This window comes from Dicentrarchus labrax, unplaced genomic scaffold (assembly GCF_905237075.1).
Source record: "Dicentrarchus labrax unplaced genomic scaffold, dlabrax2021, whole genome shotgun sequence".
NCBI classification, from domain to species: Eukaryota; Metazoa; Chordata; class Actinopteri; family Moronidae; genus Dicentrarchus; species Dicentrarchus labrax.
In genome coordinates this window covers 8,446,081-8,461,251 of record NW_026136719.1, presented here as the reverse complement: position 1 = coordinate 8,461,251, position 15,171 = coordinate 8,446,081, and the positions used below count along the sequence as shown (strand labels likewise).

Genomic DNA, 15,171 nt, shown 5'->3' with positions numbered 1-15,171 from the left:
TTTTGGAGACAATATTGATTTAAAATAGTTTTACCTTTATCACCCAAAACCACAGTCTGTTTTCTCTGCTCAGACAAACAAATGCAACATCCTAAGCTCAGTGGTTTGTCTCTTTGTTGTTAGGAAGCACACTTTTAAACAATGTCTCTCCCTCTGCAAGATAATTATATGTTTGGACTACAAGATTAGCATCTTAACATGGCTATCAGAGAAAGGCTGTGTTATCAGACACTCGCCTCCAGTGTGCTAAAAAAACAAAAAAGAAATTCATCGCCTAATGTAGGGCACCTCCATTTGAATATTTCATGCAGTATGCCTGAGTATCAAAACCAATCGCATTTTACGTCTGGCTAATGTGATTAAAGGCGCTACATTATTAACACAATTGGATGGAAATGATTCCAGAGAGTGTGTATTAGTGATCTCGAAAACAGATTTCCATCAAACGTTATATACACAATGAAGTGTGATTTCATGGAGTAAGCTCTGGTCATTTACGTCTCTAAATTTAAAGAGAGATGGCTGCTCTTCTTTTTACCAGTACACAAAGGAGGCCTCAGCTTCCTTTTCATTCGTACCATCGTGTATTTATGCATTTGAACCAACCCTGAAATCTCCACGTCACTGTGTTAGCACTCACATACATATTCCTCCTCCTGTGTTATTATGGACAATTGTAGGATTGGGCAGGCAATAGAGACAATCTTTAAGAAAAGCAACACTGCAATCTTCTTGTAATCAAATTCTACCATAGTTCTGCAGGGTGTTAAGGTCTAAATGCATTACTGCAGATATTTTTTTCCTCTGCGGGATGAAAAATGATCTTAATATTTCTACACTCAAAATCTCTCTGTCAGAATTGGAAAGAATCCATTTCATAACATAAGACTTCAAATCCTGCAAACAAAACAACAACATACTACAACCAGAAATAATGTAGTCTCATTCTGGTAAGACTGAAAAACACTTTAAAACAGAACAAACTGGAAAAAACAAAGACAAAACAAACACCCAAGACCAGATTTACTGTGGCTGGATCATAGACCTGCAGAAGGATACAGCAACTGAGGCAAGACTCCCCCTCAGCTGCTGCAGGACTGGAATGGCAGTAACAAATTATGTGCCAAAAAGTAGGGGCCCCCTGCCAGGGCTGAATGCATTAACCATGCTGTTTAGACTCCATAAAATAGTCCACTTCTGTCCTCAGGGAAAATACGTAGTTCATCCAGGGACAATGTGGAGTTTCACTCACTTGAATCGATGACAAAAAGCTCAGGTTTTCTTTGTGTAGACGAGCAAGTCCAATGAAACACTCAAACACACTTTCAGTAAGTGCTCCACCTCTGAATGAGGAATGAGGAGCAGAGAACTAAAATTGGACTTGGTATAGTGCAGTGGTTCCAAACCTGGGTGTCAAGACCCCCGAAGAGGTCTCAAGATTAAGTTGAGGGGCAGTGAGATTAATAAAAGGACATGAAATAAGAAAATGTTTTTTTTTCAGACTTTTCAATGAGCACTACATTCTGTTGTGTGACAGTTTTATTTCATCAGGGTTATTTAGAGTCTACAAAGACAGAACAAGAAGCCAAACAGGGTGATGTTTGAGAGATGTGTTTCTACAAGGCAGGGGAGGTCTAATAAAGAGAGAGAGAGAGAAGTTGAATTATGGGAAATGTAGGATCCGGTGGAGTTAGTTACTCTTTCTGGGGACTCACAGTCAGGATATCTCGGCCTCTGCAGCATCAGTTTTGACCACTAAAAAAATCTGGTCAGTCCCCCAACCAAGTTCAACACTGAATTGCTAAATTATATATTTTTTAATTAAATAATGTGAGAAGGAAATGTGATTTTTGGTTAATGTGCAGGTCACAGATATAAGGCATGTTTGAGATGTACACATAGGAAACGATGACTTCAAGAGACAGAGGCGCTGCAGTAGTTCTACACCACCTGCAAGAACCAGGAAACACCTGGTTGTCACCTGATCAAAGAGCTGATTGGCTCTTAGTTTTGACCACAAACACCACGTTTAGTAGAAATTTTAAGTTTTCTGTGAGATTGCAATATTTAATGCGAGATTGCAGGCTATTAGCCTCATGTTGTGCAATGAAGGTTTAATCTGTTTAATCTGTTGTCACCACCTCCTGCAGCTGTTGCCTGATCTCATCCACGTTCCAGGTGAGCCTATTGACAACCTGTGAGAATGGACAGTAAGTACACACTGATCGGTTCTATGTTTTCCTTATTGTCAAAACATTGCATGAAAATACCAAAAGCAATGAATTGATTTATGAATAAGTATTGTCTGTGTATCCAAAGTCTGAATATTTCTCTGTGCCATAGAGCTCCATTGTCCAAAAACTAATAAAAACGAATTAATGAACCACACTGTTATGCTGGCATGTTCCTTCATTACCATTAACACACACAGAGAGACACACAGCAATCAAAATATGTAACTGACAGTGGCTGCTGAAGGTCTTGGGGGACGGGGTGTTTTAAAGCTTTGGGGTACCTGACATGAAAGACACTTTTTGTGCTGGGAAAGGCCAGGAGAGCCCTCTGGCTCCGGCATAGTGGGATTAAAAGATGTGAAATGTGTCTGGGAGCCAAACCAGCCTGAGGTGAAGAAAAATTCTTGTCAGTGAAAACTAGCCAAAGTAGAGCTAGCATGACTCCCTAACACCTGTTTAGACTCAGCAGATAACTGCACGTCAAACAATCTCAGGTGAAATTATTTGCTTCAGCCTCCCAGCTGCTCCATTGAAGCTGCTCGGCTTAATCGCTACGAGACAGCGGTACTGGACATTTCCCAGAGGTGGTTCTACATGGTTGACCTTTCTTTCCCCCTTTAAGGTAAAATACAGCCTGAGAGCCTGGTGCACAGGAAGATATAACCAAATCTGTGATGTTTGGTGCCTTGCAGGAGTTATTTTAGGAGGTGTTTTGATTTGTATCGTTGTGTTTTCGAGTTAAAATAAACCCTTCCTTCGTATAATTTACTTCTACTTCACTTAATGATTTTCTGTTTCAAGAGCAACCAGAGATGAGACCTGAACTTGTCTCCAGCTCTGTGGGTTATACGCAGTATGTGTAGGTGGAAACAGCTAATAAGTTACACTCCTCGCTCCACATGCACATGCGTTTCTGTGTGTTTTGTATTCTGGTGTACTGTACATGGTGTACTATCTGAGTCATTATAATCTGAGTTTACACAGAGGTCCACTACATGGAAACTTTCTGTGTTGTATTCGCTCTGACATGGCACAAGTACTACACAAACAATGGTTGTGCAAGAGTAAACATCTGATTGCTTTTCTTTTTTTATATTGGTTGAAGTTACTTTCTGTTGTGTTTTTGTCCTGTACGTACAGACGGGTTACAAATTAAAGGAAGAATTTAAATGGATGAGTAGAGAAACATAACAGATTTCATACAGTAAATGAGGAGTCATTGATTGGTTTGAAGAGAATTAAAATTATGTAAATTAACTGAATGCCTGTGGGTGTCTGGAGATTGTAAATTGTCACCCATCTGTAGGTGCTATCACATATAATGTAAATCAGAAGGGAAACCTCCCTATTTAGGGTTTGAGGGACAGATTCTGGATGATTTAATCCAATAAATTAGACCTGCCTGAGGGTGGTATAGTGGTGTTTAGCAGAATATAAACCTGCTGTGCATGTTGAGTGCTCCTTACACCAAATCTTTTGACATGTCATAGTACAAAATGCAAAGGTCTAAATAATAACAGTAATTATTGCTTTAATCCATTTAATTGCCAGTTCCAGGACCGTGGTACTGTGGATGATGGCTCACTTGCACGTCTCCCTGGGACACTCTGTGGCACTCAGCCATCATTAATGTTATTAGTTCCACCTCTGCTGTTTCTGCTATGGCAAGTCAAAGTCAGTCCTGTGAAAAAAGTCTATTTCTCTTTCTACGTAAAACCAACATATGTAGGAATGCTTCATTTTTTGGCCTTGCTGTACACCAGTGGTTCCCAACCTTTTTCCTTTTTTTAGGGCCCCCTTTTCTAACATTGAGTAAACTGGCAACCCCTGACCTCCTATTTCATATTTAATGTAATACATAACAATAACAGGACAGAACAAACTGATAAACTGTACAATGAACCCAAATAGTGAACACAACAACAGCAGGAAGTCTTTGTGAAACAAGCGATTAGTATGAATTTTGAGCAAATAATTTCCAGTGAATATTGATCAGAGATGAGTTTTCCTGTCGCCACCTAGCAGGGGTCCCTACCCCTAGGTTGAGAACCGCTGCTTTACACTTTGTTTTGCTGAACCGTGGCAGAAGAATTCCAGAAATCTTAATGGGTATTGAACAAGCACATTTCTGCAATGTGAGGAAATTATGTAGAAAATGTGAGAATAGTTGGGGGTCAAAGGCTCAATCAGTTATGTTCTTGATCAAATTATCTTTGTAATAAGTGAGTGGTTTAAGTGGATTGTAGGGCGTTCAGATGGAGGTTAGAAGTTATTCAATTTTGATATAAATTTGATATAGCACATCGATGTGGTTATCTTCGGTTTTCCTGTATGTGTATTCCCCTCCCCCCATGACATGAACATTTATTTTACAGTTATAATGCAGATGACATTCTACAGTGAATAGATGTAATAATGTTGTGCAAAGTCATCATAATAGTTCACTTACAAGTTGTTTATTGGTATGTAATTTATCCTTAATAATGCATATAGATAGATAGATAGATAGATAGATAGATAGATAGATAGATAGATAGATAGATAGATAGATAGATAGATAGATAGATAGATAGATAGATAGATAGATGTTTTGTACTATTACTAGTCAGTGGGCATCAGGCTGTGTCATCATAAATCTACTGAGCCTTTTGACAGGCAACGCCATGATTCTTCAGCTCTGACCTAACTCACCTTTAAGCTGCCTTTAACTCCTCCTCTCACCCAAGCAAAGAGCAGACTCTGCAGCATGACCTGGCCTTACACCTTCATTGTATCTGCTCAGAGGCTAAACTGCTGTGGCTGGGTCTGGCTGGCTTGATAGGCAGTATCCTCTTACCGCCATGGCCTGCTCAGTAGTCCAGCAGTCATCCCACCTTATCTAGCCCCACTAGAAATCAGAAAACGTTTCACACCGTTCTCTCACCTAGTGCATCTTTAAAGCATCCTTGAATCCTATCCTCACCCAAGCAAAGAGCATATACTCGGTGGCGTGACGAGGCCTTACAGGTGTCTTCATTGTATCTGCTCAGGTTAAACTGCTGGGGCTGGCTCTCTGGCTTGAAAGGCAGTCGTAATGTTATGGCCTGGCCACATCACTGTATAACTGATTCTGCTAGTTTTAATAATCACTGATTGGCATCCCTGTGGTATAAGAAGTTTTTTAGTACTGTGTTGATGTGGTTTGATAAAATTTGATCAAACCCCATCAACATAAAGTCGATTAAGTCAAAACTCAAACTAATAAAAAGGAATATTATTTTCCCAACCTTTGATTTATTTAGTCATGAATATTTAATGTTATAGAGAAATGTTTAACGTTTGAAGCCAAGTTTTTAGAGGCTTCAAATATTTAAGAGCACAAGAAAACATAATAGCTTTGATTTTGTTGTTATCTAATGTTAGTCTGATTATTAAAAGGGATCAACATCAGGATCAGGCCCATCTACAGAAACGGCTGGGCGCCTGAAAAGGTCCAGATAATGGGATCTCCCTCAATCCGATTTACTCATATCAGTGCGTGTGCATGCTCCCTCTCTCCTGTGTAATATGATTATTGCTGGGCTTATTGCGCCCCAGAAAGCTTTCCCCTCTTTACCCCCTTATGGGCGGCCCTGGTTATAGTTTATCAGGTTATAGTTTCTGGCATCTAGCGGTGAAATTGCAGATTACAGCTAACTGAATGCTAGTCACGTCTGTATTAGACGGCCTGGGAGTGAATACAGGCTGTGAAGTGTGTAGGAGAAACTACGGTAGCAACAAAACTTGCAAAAAACATGAAAGCCGCCATCTAGAGCCAGTGTTTGGTTTGTCCATTCTGGGCTACTGTAGAAACATGACGGGTTCAACATGGCGGAATTAATTTTACATTTGGATTGTGGATGGATCTTGCCTTAGAGACGTATGATTGTTGTAAAATAAAAGAGCAAGACACATAAACCTAAAACACGTTATTTTAATTATGAATCAAATCTCTCAACAGCAACATTGCCTGGAAAAACAAGTGTTATATTTTTCACACCTTATTGCATCAGAGAATAAATGCTGTGGTAAATATGACTGCATACAGACCCATCACGGCATCCTGTTTTCTGGCGTGTCCTTGGTAAAGCATTACTGCAGTGTGCGTTAGCACAATCATATTTAGTTCACATAAATCCTTAATAGAAAATACAAATCTCAGTAGCATGACTTTCCTCATGGCTTACAATCATAGAACGTCTCAAATTTAATCTTACGTCAATGAAAAGAGGAAGGATCTGAATCATTGGAGGAAGATGAATTCATTTCATATTCAGTTATTCTGTCAGTCAAGTCACATTTACTGTTTATTCAATTTCCATTTGCCTTTTCAGTCTTTACGAGCACAATATATTGACAGAATGCTTGCCTGCTCCGTGCATTGCTGTTATTTATTTAAATGGATTTAAACAGATGTAAATATGAGGAAGAGTGAGGATGCAAACAATCTAGAGTGAATGGGGAATCGGGTAAAGAAACACCAGAACAAAACAAAGGCCTGTATGCCTCAGGATAGTGACAGGTGGACAAAAATAGCTCAGGAGAACTGGCAGAGGACATCCACTGCCAGTTTCTGACCATATTGCTTCAAATCCTCGGTTAAAAAATGCAAAGGTGCAGAGAACTACCCTGTCCCCTTGCCAGTTTTTCAGTCTGTATACCGTTGATATATTCGACTGAAAGAGCTTGTATCTTCCAATTCGACTCTGTTTACTGCAGATGAAAAGAAATATGCACACGACTGAAATTAATGAGACGCTTGAGAAAACAATGTACTAATATTCTGCATTTTCAGCAGGTCGGAGAAAGAAACAAGAAGGAAATCCTGCATGTTTAGTATGCACACAATATGATCTACTGACACACATAGATGGAGACCTTTTTCTCTCGTTTGGATGCATAAAGGATCATTATGGCTGCATGGGCTCCAGGCGGTGGGCTCCAGTAGCAAGGCTGCATTAACTGTAAACCAGGCCCAAGATGCTGTTTTAATTTGATGAACGAGGTCAACACAAGTAACTGTGAAGGGCAACTTGTTTAACTGTGTTTAAACGCCTGTTTATAAAAGCCGAAGACTAAAATATGCAGTACAGCCCGAATAAAGAGCAGTTTTTATTAAATGCAAATAATTATTTTCATTATCAAATAAGCTGTCATGTATTGTCTTGGTCAATAAATTGTAAATATTGTACAAAAAGACTTCCTAAAGCCCAAGATGACATAATCACCTTGCTTGCTTTGTCTGACAGTCCAAAACCCAAATATATTTAGTTTATTACCTCAAAAGACTAAAAGAAATATTCACATTAATAAGCCGAAACGAGTAAATTCTTGCTAAAAACAACACTCTTTGCTAGCACTAAACACAAAGAACAGCTGAGGCTGATGGGTATTCATCATAAATCAAAATCTTGTAATCACAAAAGGCTTAATGGTAGCGTTAGTTAAACACGGTAAAAAAAAAATTTTTTTCCCCCCCCAAACTGATAGTAAATGTTTAAATTTTACCAGCCACTCAATTAGTGATGGGCATCCCGACACTTTTTAGTGTGTCAGATAATTTGGCTCAGCTCAGCAGTAAAAGTCGTCTCTTTCAGCTTCCAAACGGCTCTTCATTTGGTTCCACTTCTGGCTATAATTCTGCCAAATTCAGCTATATTTTACACATTATGCTTGGTATAAAACCCCTCAAGGTATTACACAGATATTGAACTTTTTCTTCATATTGAACTAGGTTTTGAATGTTGGCGACCTGCACGACATATAAGTCTCACCATGCATGGGGTCTTAATGTTATTACCAAAGTGAAATCCTTCTGGATTATATTTAACAAACATGTTATTGGATCATCCTATTATTCCTTGTTTTGATTTAGAAAAAAAGAAACAGAGCTGACGACACATCACTACACTCAATAGATTACCACTGATTTTTTGGTTGATGAGTAAAGCACATCTATCAGCCACTTGCATATTTCACCGTCATTCGGCTGGTGGCTGGTGCTAATTTTGTGTCCCGGACATTAGGTGAAAGGTCTCTGGATCAAAATTATTACGATGGATCCTCTGGTGCCCTTGAACATCCGTACCAAATTTGACGGAAGCAAATGCAATAATTATTGGGACATTTCAAGCAGAAATGTCAACCTCATGGTGGCACTGCAGGGAAAGTCAAGGGATCACCAAAGTCATTACAGCATATCCTCCAAAGAGCCTGAATCTCTGTAGTTGTTCAAATTCCAGTCTGGACCAAAGTGCTGGAACAGCCAACTGACCAACATTAATGCTGCTAGCGTGGCTATGATAGACGTCGATAAAAATGAGTTGCCAATTACTTGGAATAAGAGCAGAGGAGCCTGATTATGAGGATAATAAAGGAACAGGAATATGGACAAACTGAGACACACATGTTAACAGTACTAAAGCAAAGTTTATTAGAATAAACAAAGAAAACATCACAAAGACAAAATAGCTATAAATCTATCATTTTCCTCATTTTGTTTTTCATACAGCGTGTTTACTCCAGACTTCAATAATAAACTTGAAAAGTTTAAATCAGTCAGATTTAAACTGTGGGGTGTAGAGGATCTGCTAACCTTCAACCTGCCTGTAACTTTCACAAATGTCCCAGAGAATGTTTTTGGTGACGAATATTTCTGGGTTTTTTTCCTATTTAAACTCCATTATTCCACACAGACGCAGTCACACATGCGCATACACACACACACACACACACACACTCAAACACACTCAGACCAATGTATTCACTTTGGTCTTTTTGTTGTCCAAACAGGGTGTTACACACTTCGCCCAGAGGCCTGTCTAAATGAAGCGGGCTACAGTCATCGCGTAGCACCTTCAGGGCCTCAACGGTTGACAAATCATTGAAGTCTGAAGGACGAACATGCACACACTGTTTATTTATAATTATTTACAAATCTGCAAAACCCAAGCCAAGTTCGCTTCCTTGCCGTTTTGCCCATCATTCCTCCTCGGGACCCTCCTCTGTCGCTCAATGGGGGTCCGGATGACGGTCGAGGTTAGTGGATCCTCGTCAGCTCCTCCACAATCTTAATGACCTCATCCACTGTGGCCTCACGCTTCATGCCGCTTCCGTCATCGATCTGAAATTGAACGACACCAAATAGTGAGCCTCGCCTGCTGAGACAAACGCCGCCTGTGCCACTTACGTCACATTAGAACAAATGAACAGGTAGGTGTGGAGGTGTGTGGAGAAGGAGACGCGTGTCTTCAGTGGTATTGAGTCAACAGTCCTGTCAGTTCTGTGGTAATATGATTTTAAAGGTCCAGTGTGTAACATTTAGGAGGCTCTATTGGCAGAAATATAATATAATATTCATAGCTATGTTTTCAATAGTGAATAATCGACTTAAAGTAAGAATCATTATGTTTTTGTTACCTTAGAATGAGCTGTTTTTATCTACAGATACTGCCATTTTGAACCGCCATGTTATAGTAGCCCAGAAGGAACAAATACACTGGCTCTAGAGAGCCACTGTAGTTTTTAATCCACATTTGGAAGGAGAAAGGCCACCAAATCTAACAAACTGGATCTTTACACGTCCTGGGAATCTTTTATCTTTCTTATACTGCATTGATTGCATAATTTCCCCCTATTTTTCTTCAATGACTGCATTTTATCAGTGTATTTTTGTGTCACTTTTCTTCTGTATGTCAGTGATGTTAATGAACTAAAAACTTAAGCAAAATGTAGTTGTTTTTGGCTTTTTCTGCTGTACAACACGACTTTTTCCATTGGTGTTTCAAAGTTTTACATAAGGCTACCAATAACCAGTAATACTAATTAAGGTTAAGTTCAATTGAGTTCAAACAGGGTGCTACTATTATGCATGTTGCCTCCCTGGAGAGGCTCTGTTACACTATGGAACAGAGCCTTAATTAGTATAATCTGTAACTGTGTCTACCCTACTCTTACTTACGTTTTTCTGATGTTTTCTACAGTGAATAATTAATTAGGCTAATAGTCAAATTACTAGATTTTGAATAGTTGCCGCACTAATTTTCCAACAGTAAGATAACAGGTCAATTCATTATGTTATAAGAGCATATTTTGACAAGGATGCAAGTGAGCAACTGATACTGCAACATATTTTATTTTTAAAGCAGTGTTCCAACTTTAGTAGAATTTTGGCTTTAAAAAACTGTTTCCTGGCAAAGAAATCATCAAAATATTTTGGACTATTTTTATCAGCTGGTCTTGAGAGGCGAACAGGGAATAGCCTTTGTTTATGAGGTAAAAGTATGATTTTTTTATTTAAATGCAATGAGAGTTAAGAGACACTAAGCACAATATGCTTATTTGTTCTGCCAAAAGTGATTTTGCCACCTGTTCTGCCATGAAGCGTATTCCCAGTTCTCAGCACAGGAGCAACTAATAAAACTGTCTTAAGGCTCTTTGAAGGTTCAACATTGCTTGAAGCCAAAAACAAAAATAACACCACCATCTTAGTTTGTCTCTTCACCAGATGTTTCTGGGCGAACACAATACACTTGTTATCAGGGCAGAGGACCAGACCATCTAATAACAAGCTTATGCCTCCCTTTAATTTAAGAAACTACTATATTTGTGCACATTACAGGTCACCACAAGCTTTGCCAACAACCTGGCAATGAGAGAACTGTTAAGTAAGCTTAATGCCTGAGTGCTTAATCCTCTTTTCGAGTATGAGGCAACTCAGTGTGTTCACAATTTTGAAATAACCGACTCTTTTTTCCCCCCATAAATATAGGATAAAAAAAAAAGACGCAGAGAAAAATGATCATTTGGTTCAACATCCAGTAGATAAAGGATGGATGAACATAAGCTCCTACCTGTAGAGTACTGACGACCTCCTGCATCTTGGCTCGGCCGAGATCCAGGAAGCTCTCAATCAGATCCCCGTCGATGAATCCTGTGGCCTGCTCTGTCTTGCGCTCTGTGTGGAAGGACCTCCAGGTGCAGCGGAGTCAAGGAAAATCAATACAAGGCTGATGATTCGCCTGAGGATGGCACTTTCACTACAATATCAAATTTTTTACCTTAGGCACAGTCAACAAATATTCAGCGTGCTGTGTGGGAAGTCTAATAAAAACATCACAGTTCAGAAAGCAGCAGGTGTCAGTCACTCAATCAGGATCCAGTGTTGGTACTGTTGAACCTGTAGTGAACTGAGGTTTAAATTGCAACCTAACTTGATTTTATGACAAAATATAAAGAATACATTTTTAAAAAAAGCACTTTAATACCAGACTCCTTTAAATTTATCTGTGCTGTATGTGCAATCACCCATAATTCTCCAAATTCTCAGTTATTTAGGTTTTAATGCATATCATTTAAAACCACTACAGTTTCAGAGTTTCTTAGATAACATCTCCTGTAGTATTGGTCTGTATTATACAAAGGACTGCGACTAACAATTATTTTCATTACCAACTATTCTCACGATTATTTTCTTGATAAATCAATTAACCATTTAAACTAAAAATGTCAGAAATATTCTAAAGCCCAAGGTGACGTCTTATATTGTTTTGTCCACTAGTGGTCTAAAATATACTTTGTCATAAGTGTATGTCTATTGTAAGACTACAGAAACCAGCAACAACTCATACTGGAGAAGCTGGAACCTGTGGTGTTTCTGCTTAAAAAAGAACTGCTATTGATTAATTTTCTGTCTATCAACTAATCGATCAACTGACTAATAGCTTCAGCTCTATATACAGATCATATCATCAGAAGAATACCATGAGTCACCTATCCAACACCTTCAAAGCCAGTTGAAGCAACCGCTAATGCTTTGTCACTTCGCTCTCTCTGAGTATTTATAAGACAACCACAGCGGTCAGTGCTGTGACAGTCTGAATATAAGAAGGATATAAGCTGTGCTCAATCTTGCCCACGCTCTTGATGACCTTGTTGAGGCGGTTCTGCAGGTCCAGGAGGAGGCTGTACCAGCCCTCGGACAGGGACGTCACCAGACCTAACACACAAACAGACACAAACACGTCAGTCAACAACACAATCCTTGTTCTGAAGGCGTGATATTCAGATTTTGCAGATGAGAAATCAAAAGTGTTTACCATCAGCTAGAATAAAGGCAAGAGAGTCGATTCATAATAGAACGCAAAAAACAGCTTTACAATAAATAAATTAAAAGATCATTAGCGTCACTGCAATCCTCCTAATGCAAGTTTCATGCTTGTATACTGGGACGATGTTAGGAGTAAAGTAGTATGATTTCAATACTTCAATAATTCAAGACTATTCCAAAAATGTTTTGAGTGATTACCCTGTAAATGTTAACACCACAGAGCTTTCAGGGAGAAGCATGCTTTCATCTATGCTAAAAACTCAAGATCTGTGACAGTGAGTGCATTATTGTGATGCTCCTGGGAAATAATCTGCACTGAAATTGACACAAAAAAAAACTGGCAAACTGAACAAAAGGTTACACTGATTTGTAATGCAGAGCTTGTTTCCCTTCAGAAGAAAGTGTTGGATACTGCCAGTTTGGAGGACAGTAGGTTTGGCACAAATAGTTATTTTAATTATCAATTAACTTGCCGATTATATTTCTCAATTCATGGATTTACTTTTGTCTGCAAAATGTCAGAAAATAATGAAAAATAGAATGAAAAAAATTCAATTACACCATAATTGGTTTGTTTTTGAGAGGCATCTTAAAACATGTCATTATATACTTAGAATTACTCAGTTTATTATCCTATTTTTTCATTGCAGCTGTTAAAGTCTTATTACAGTAAGTGAGTTTCCATCCACCTGTTTTAATGTACATTTTTATTATATATTAAGAGTGGAAATGTATACACATCTAAAAAGAATGTTTACCCTTGACTGAGGTGGGAAAGTTAATGTATCTATCAAATCAAACTGTGAAAAAGTGTAATACAAACATTGAGCTTTGTCATATCTTGCTTTAGTTGTGAGGAATGTCCACTGAAACAGGCATAAATGCCGTATTTCCAACACATTTTCCACATTGGTTTTGTTTTTAGGAGTTTGGACTTTAGGAGACCTAGCTTTTTAAATTAGGTCTTGTTGCATCCTCTTCTCTGGCAATGCTGTTATGGCACCCAACTGGAGAATCATCGCCACCAGCTGTTTATCTCAACAAACCAACTCCTAATATTCATGAATGAATGAGTGAGTGAATAGTAGTGGATGGAAATACATGAATTTGCATTCTGTTTTTGCAAATTTCTAGAAATATATGGTTAAAATGTGGGCTTCATTTGCCAGACTAATCAATTAATTGACAGATTGTTTCAGCTGTTGTTGACAGCACCTGACGTAGAGACTGACACAAAAACACCACAATCAACCATTTGCTGACTCCATCTCACTGCGTCAGTCCAAATTACCTACTGTATGTCACAAAGTGAATCAATAACCTGTATAAGGATGCATACAGTCAAATATTCGCTTGAAAAGTTAAAAGTTTTATGAGGATGGATTCTAGAAAGATTATTTTAATTCACAGTGAAATATGAAACCAACTGTTGTGTACACCTATCAAGTCGAGAAGAAAATTTATCAGCAGCAAGAGGCCTTCTAAAGCAAAATGTCTGTTTCCAAGAACAAATTTATCAAAAGTTAGTCCACTTGTTGATTGCTTTTTGGGTAGAATGATCGTGTGGCCTGCAGCTTCTTCCCAGAAACATCTAATATATCACAGCATCTCGAGGAGCGATAAGACCAGTAGGGCTATTTTCCTTCATTACACACTCAAGCCCATAATGTTTTACGGGCTGATGTGGAAAGTTTTTACTGGAATGTGCAATGGGTTCTCATTTTCTGTTAAACTTTCCTCAGAGACTTTTTAAAGAATCACAGAAGGTGTTGAGGTGAAATAACCTGCTGTGTGTTACTGCATGGTATAAATTACTGCTGTGTCCAAATTATGTGCACTCTATATTTTTCATCTCTGCCATTATTATTACCAGGCTGAAAGTTACTAGTTTAAATCTGAGTAATGAGGTGTAAAAATGTGATTTCTCTGCCTTTCATCTCCATTTCTGAAATGGAAATATCAGTTCTGAATAAATTGTTTTGACAAAAGTATGTGTACTGCCTAATTGGTCTGAGCTCTCGCTACTGCAGTCAGCTGATTATTGGAAATACTAGAAATAAGAACCATCTCTGTGCAGAGCTACAGTCTCAACCCGACGATGTTTACTTTCCTGCATTTGCTACATGAAAGTAACTTTTTCATGAGATTTTTCCACAGGATTTGACAATCAAATATATAAAAAATTGTTTAAAATGTTCACTGGGACTGGGTTTACTGTTCTCACTATTACTATTGTCTACCGAGAGTAAAACAGTCCTCAGCGAAGTCTGTGGATTATATTGGATATTATTATTCAATTAAACAAGGTGGGGAGAGAAGCTGAATATATGGTAGAAACTAACAGTAATAAGCTGGAGAATATGCTGTTTTGTGATTTGGATGAACTAACCCTTGAGGAGAAAAATAATGAAAAAAGAATAACACAAAGGCTGGAGACAATGGGAAACCGCCTGGTTCTCACTGGGTGGGGAAAGTGAAGGTACCCCCAATAAGGTTCCCTTGGTAACCCCAAACTGCTCTGATTTATTGATCAGTGGGCAGCAGATCAGACTGTGGTTGTACTGGGAAGCTTCCAGGAGTGAATGTGTAACTGTGTTAATTGGATCAAGGCGTTCCTGAAAAAGAGAGCATTACTCTCAGTCAAACCCCCCTGACTAAATAAAAGAAAGAAAAGCTCCTCTAAAGCTCACTAATTAACACGTTAAATCTTGTAGTTTACACTGTACAAAAACCAAAGTGAAAAACAGACCTCTTCTGTGTTACGAGAGTTATGTGCTGTAGTGTCAGCAGTTACCCCAGCAACCAATAGAG

At 38.6% G+C, this 15,171-nt stretch overlaps 1 protein-coding gene across 1 annotated transcript in view; it reads right to left on the bottom strand.

The window, feature by feature from the left end:
• Nucleotides 1–8,661: 8,661 nt before the first annotated feature.
• The window catches only part of ddb1 (damage-specific DNA binding protein 1), a 42,781-nt gene continuing 36,271 nt past the window's right edge, over nucleotides 8,662–15,171 (bottom strand). Inside the window, exons 25-27 of the mRNA XM_051378658.1 lie at nucleotides 12,147–12,249; nucleotides 11,105–11,228; nucleotides 8,662–9,375 (exon numbers count right to left, since the gene is read on the bottom strand). Of these exons, the coding sequence (XP_051234618.1) occupies nucleotides 9,292–9,375; nucleotides 11,105–11,228; nucleotides 12,147–12,249 (311 nt within the window). The 3' untranslated portion in view covers nucleotides 8,662–9,291. The remainder of the gene's footprint in view (nucleotides 9,376–11,104; nucleotides 11,229–12,146; nucleotides 12,250–15,171) is intronic.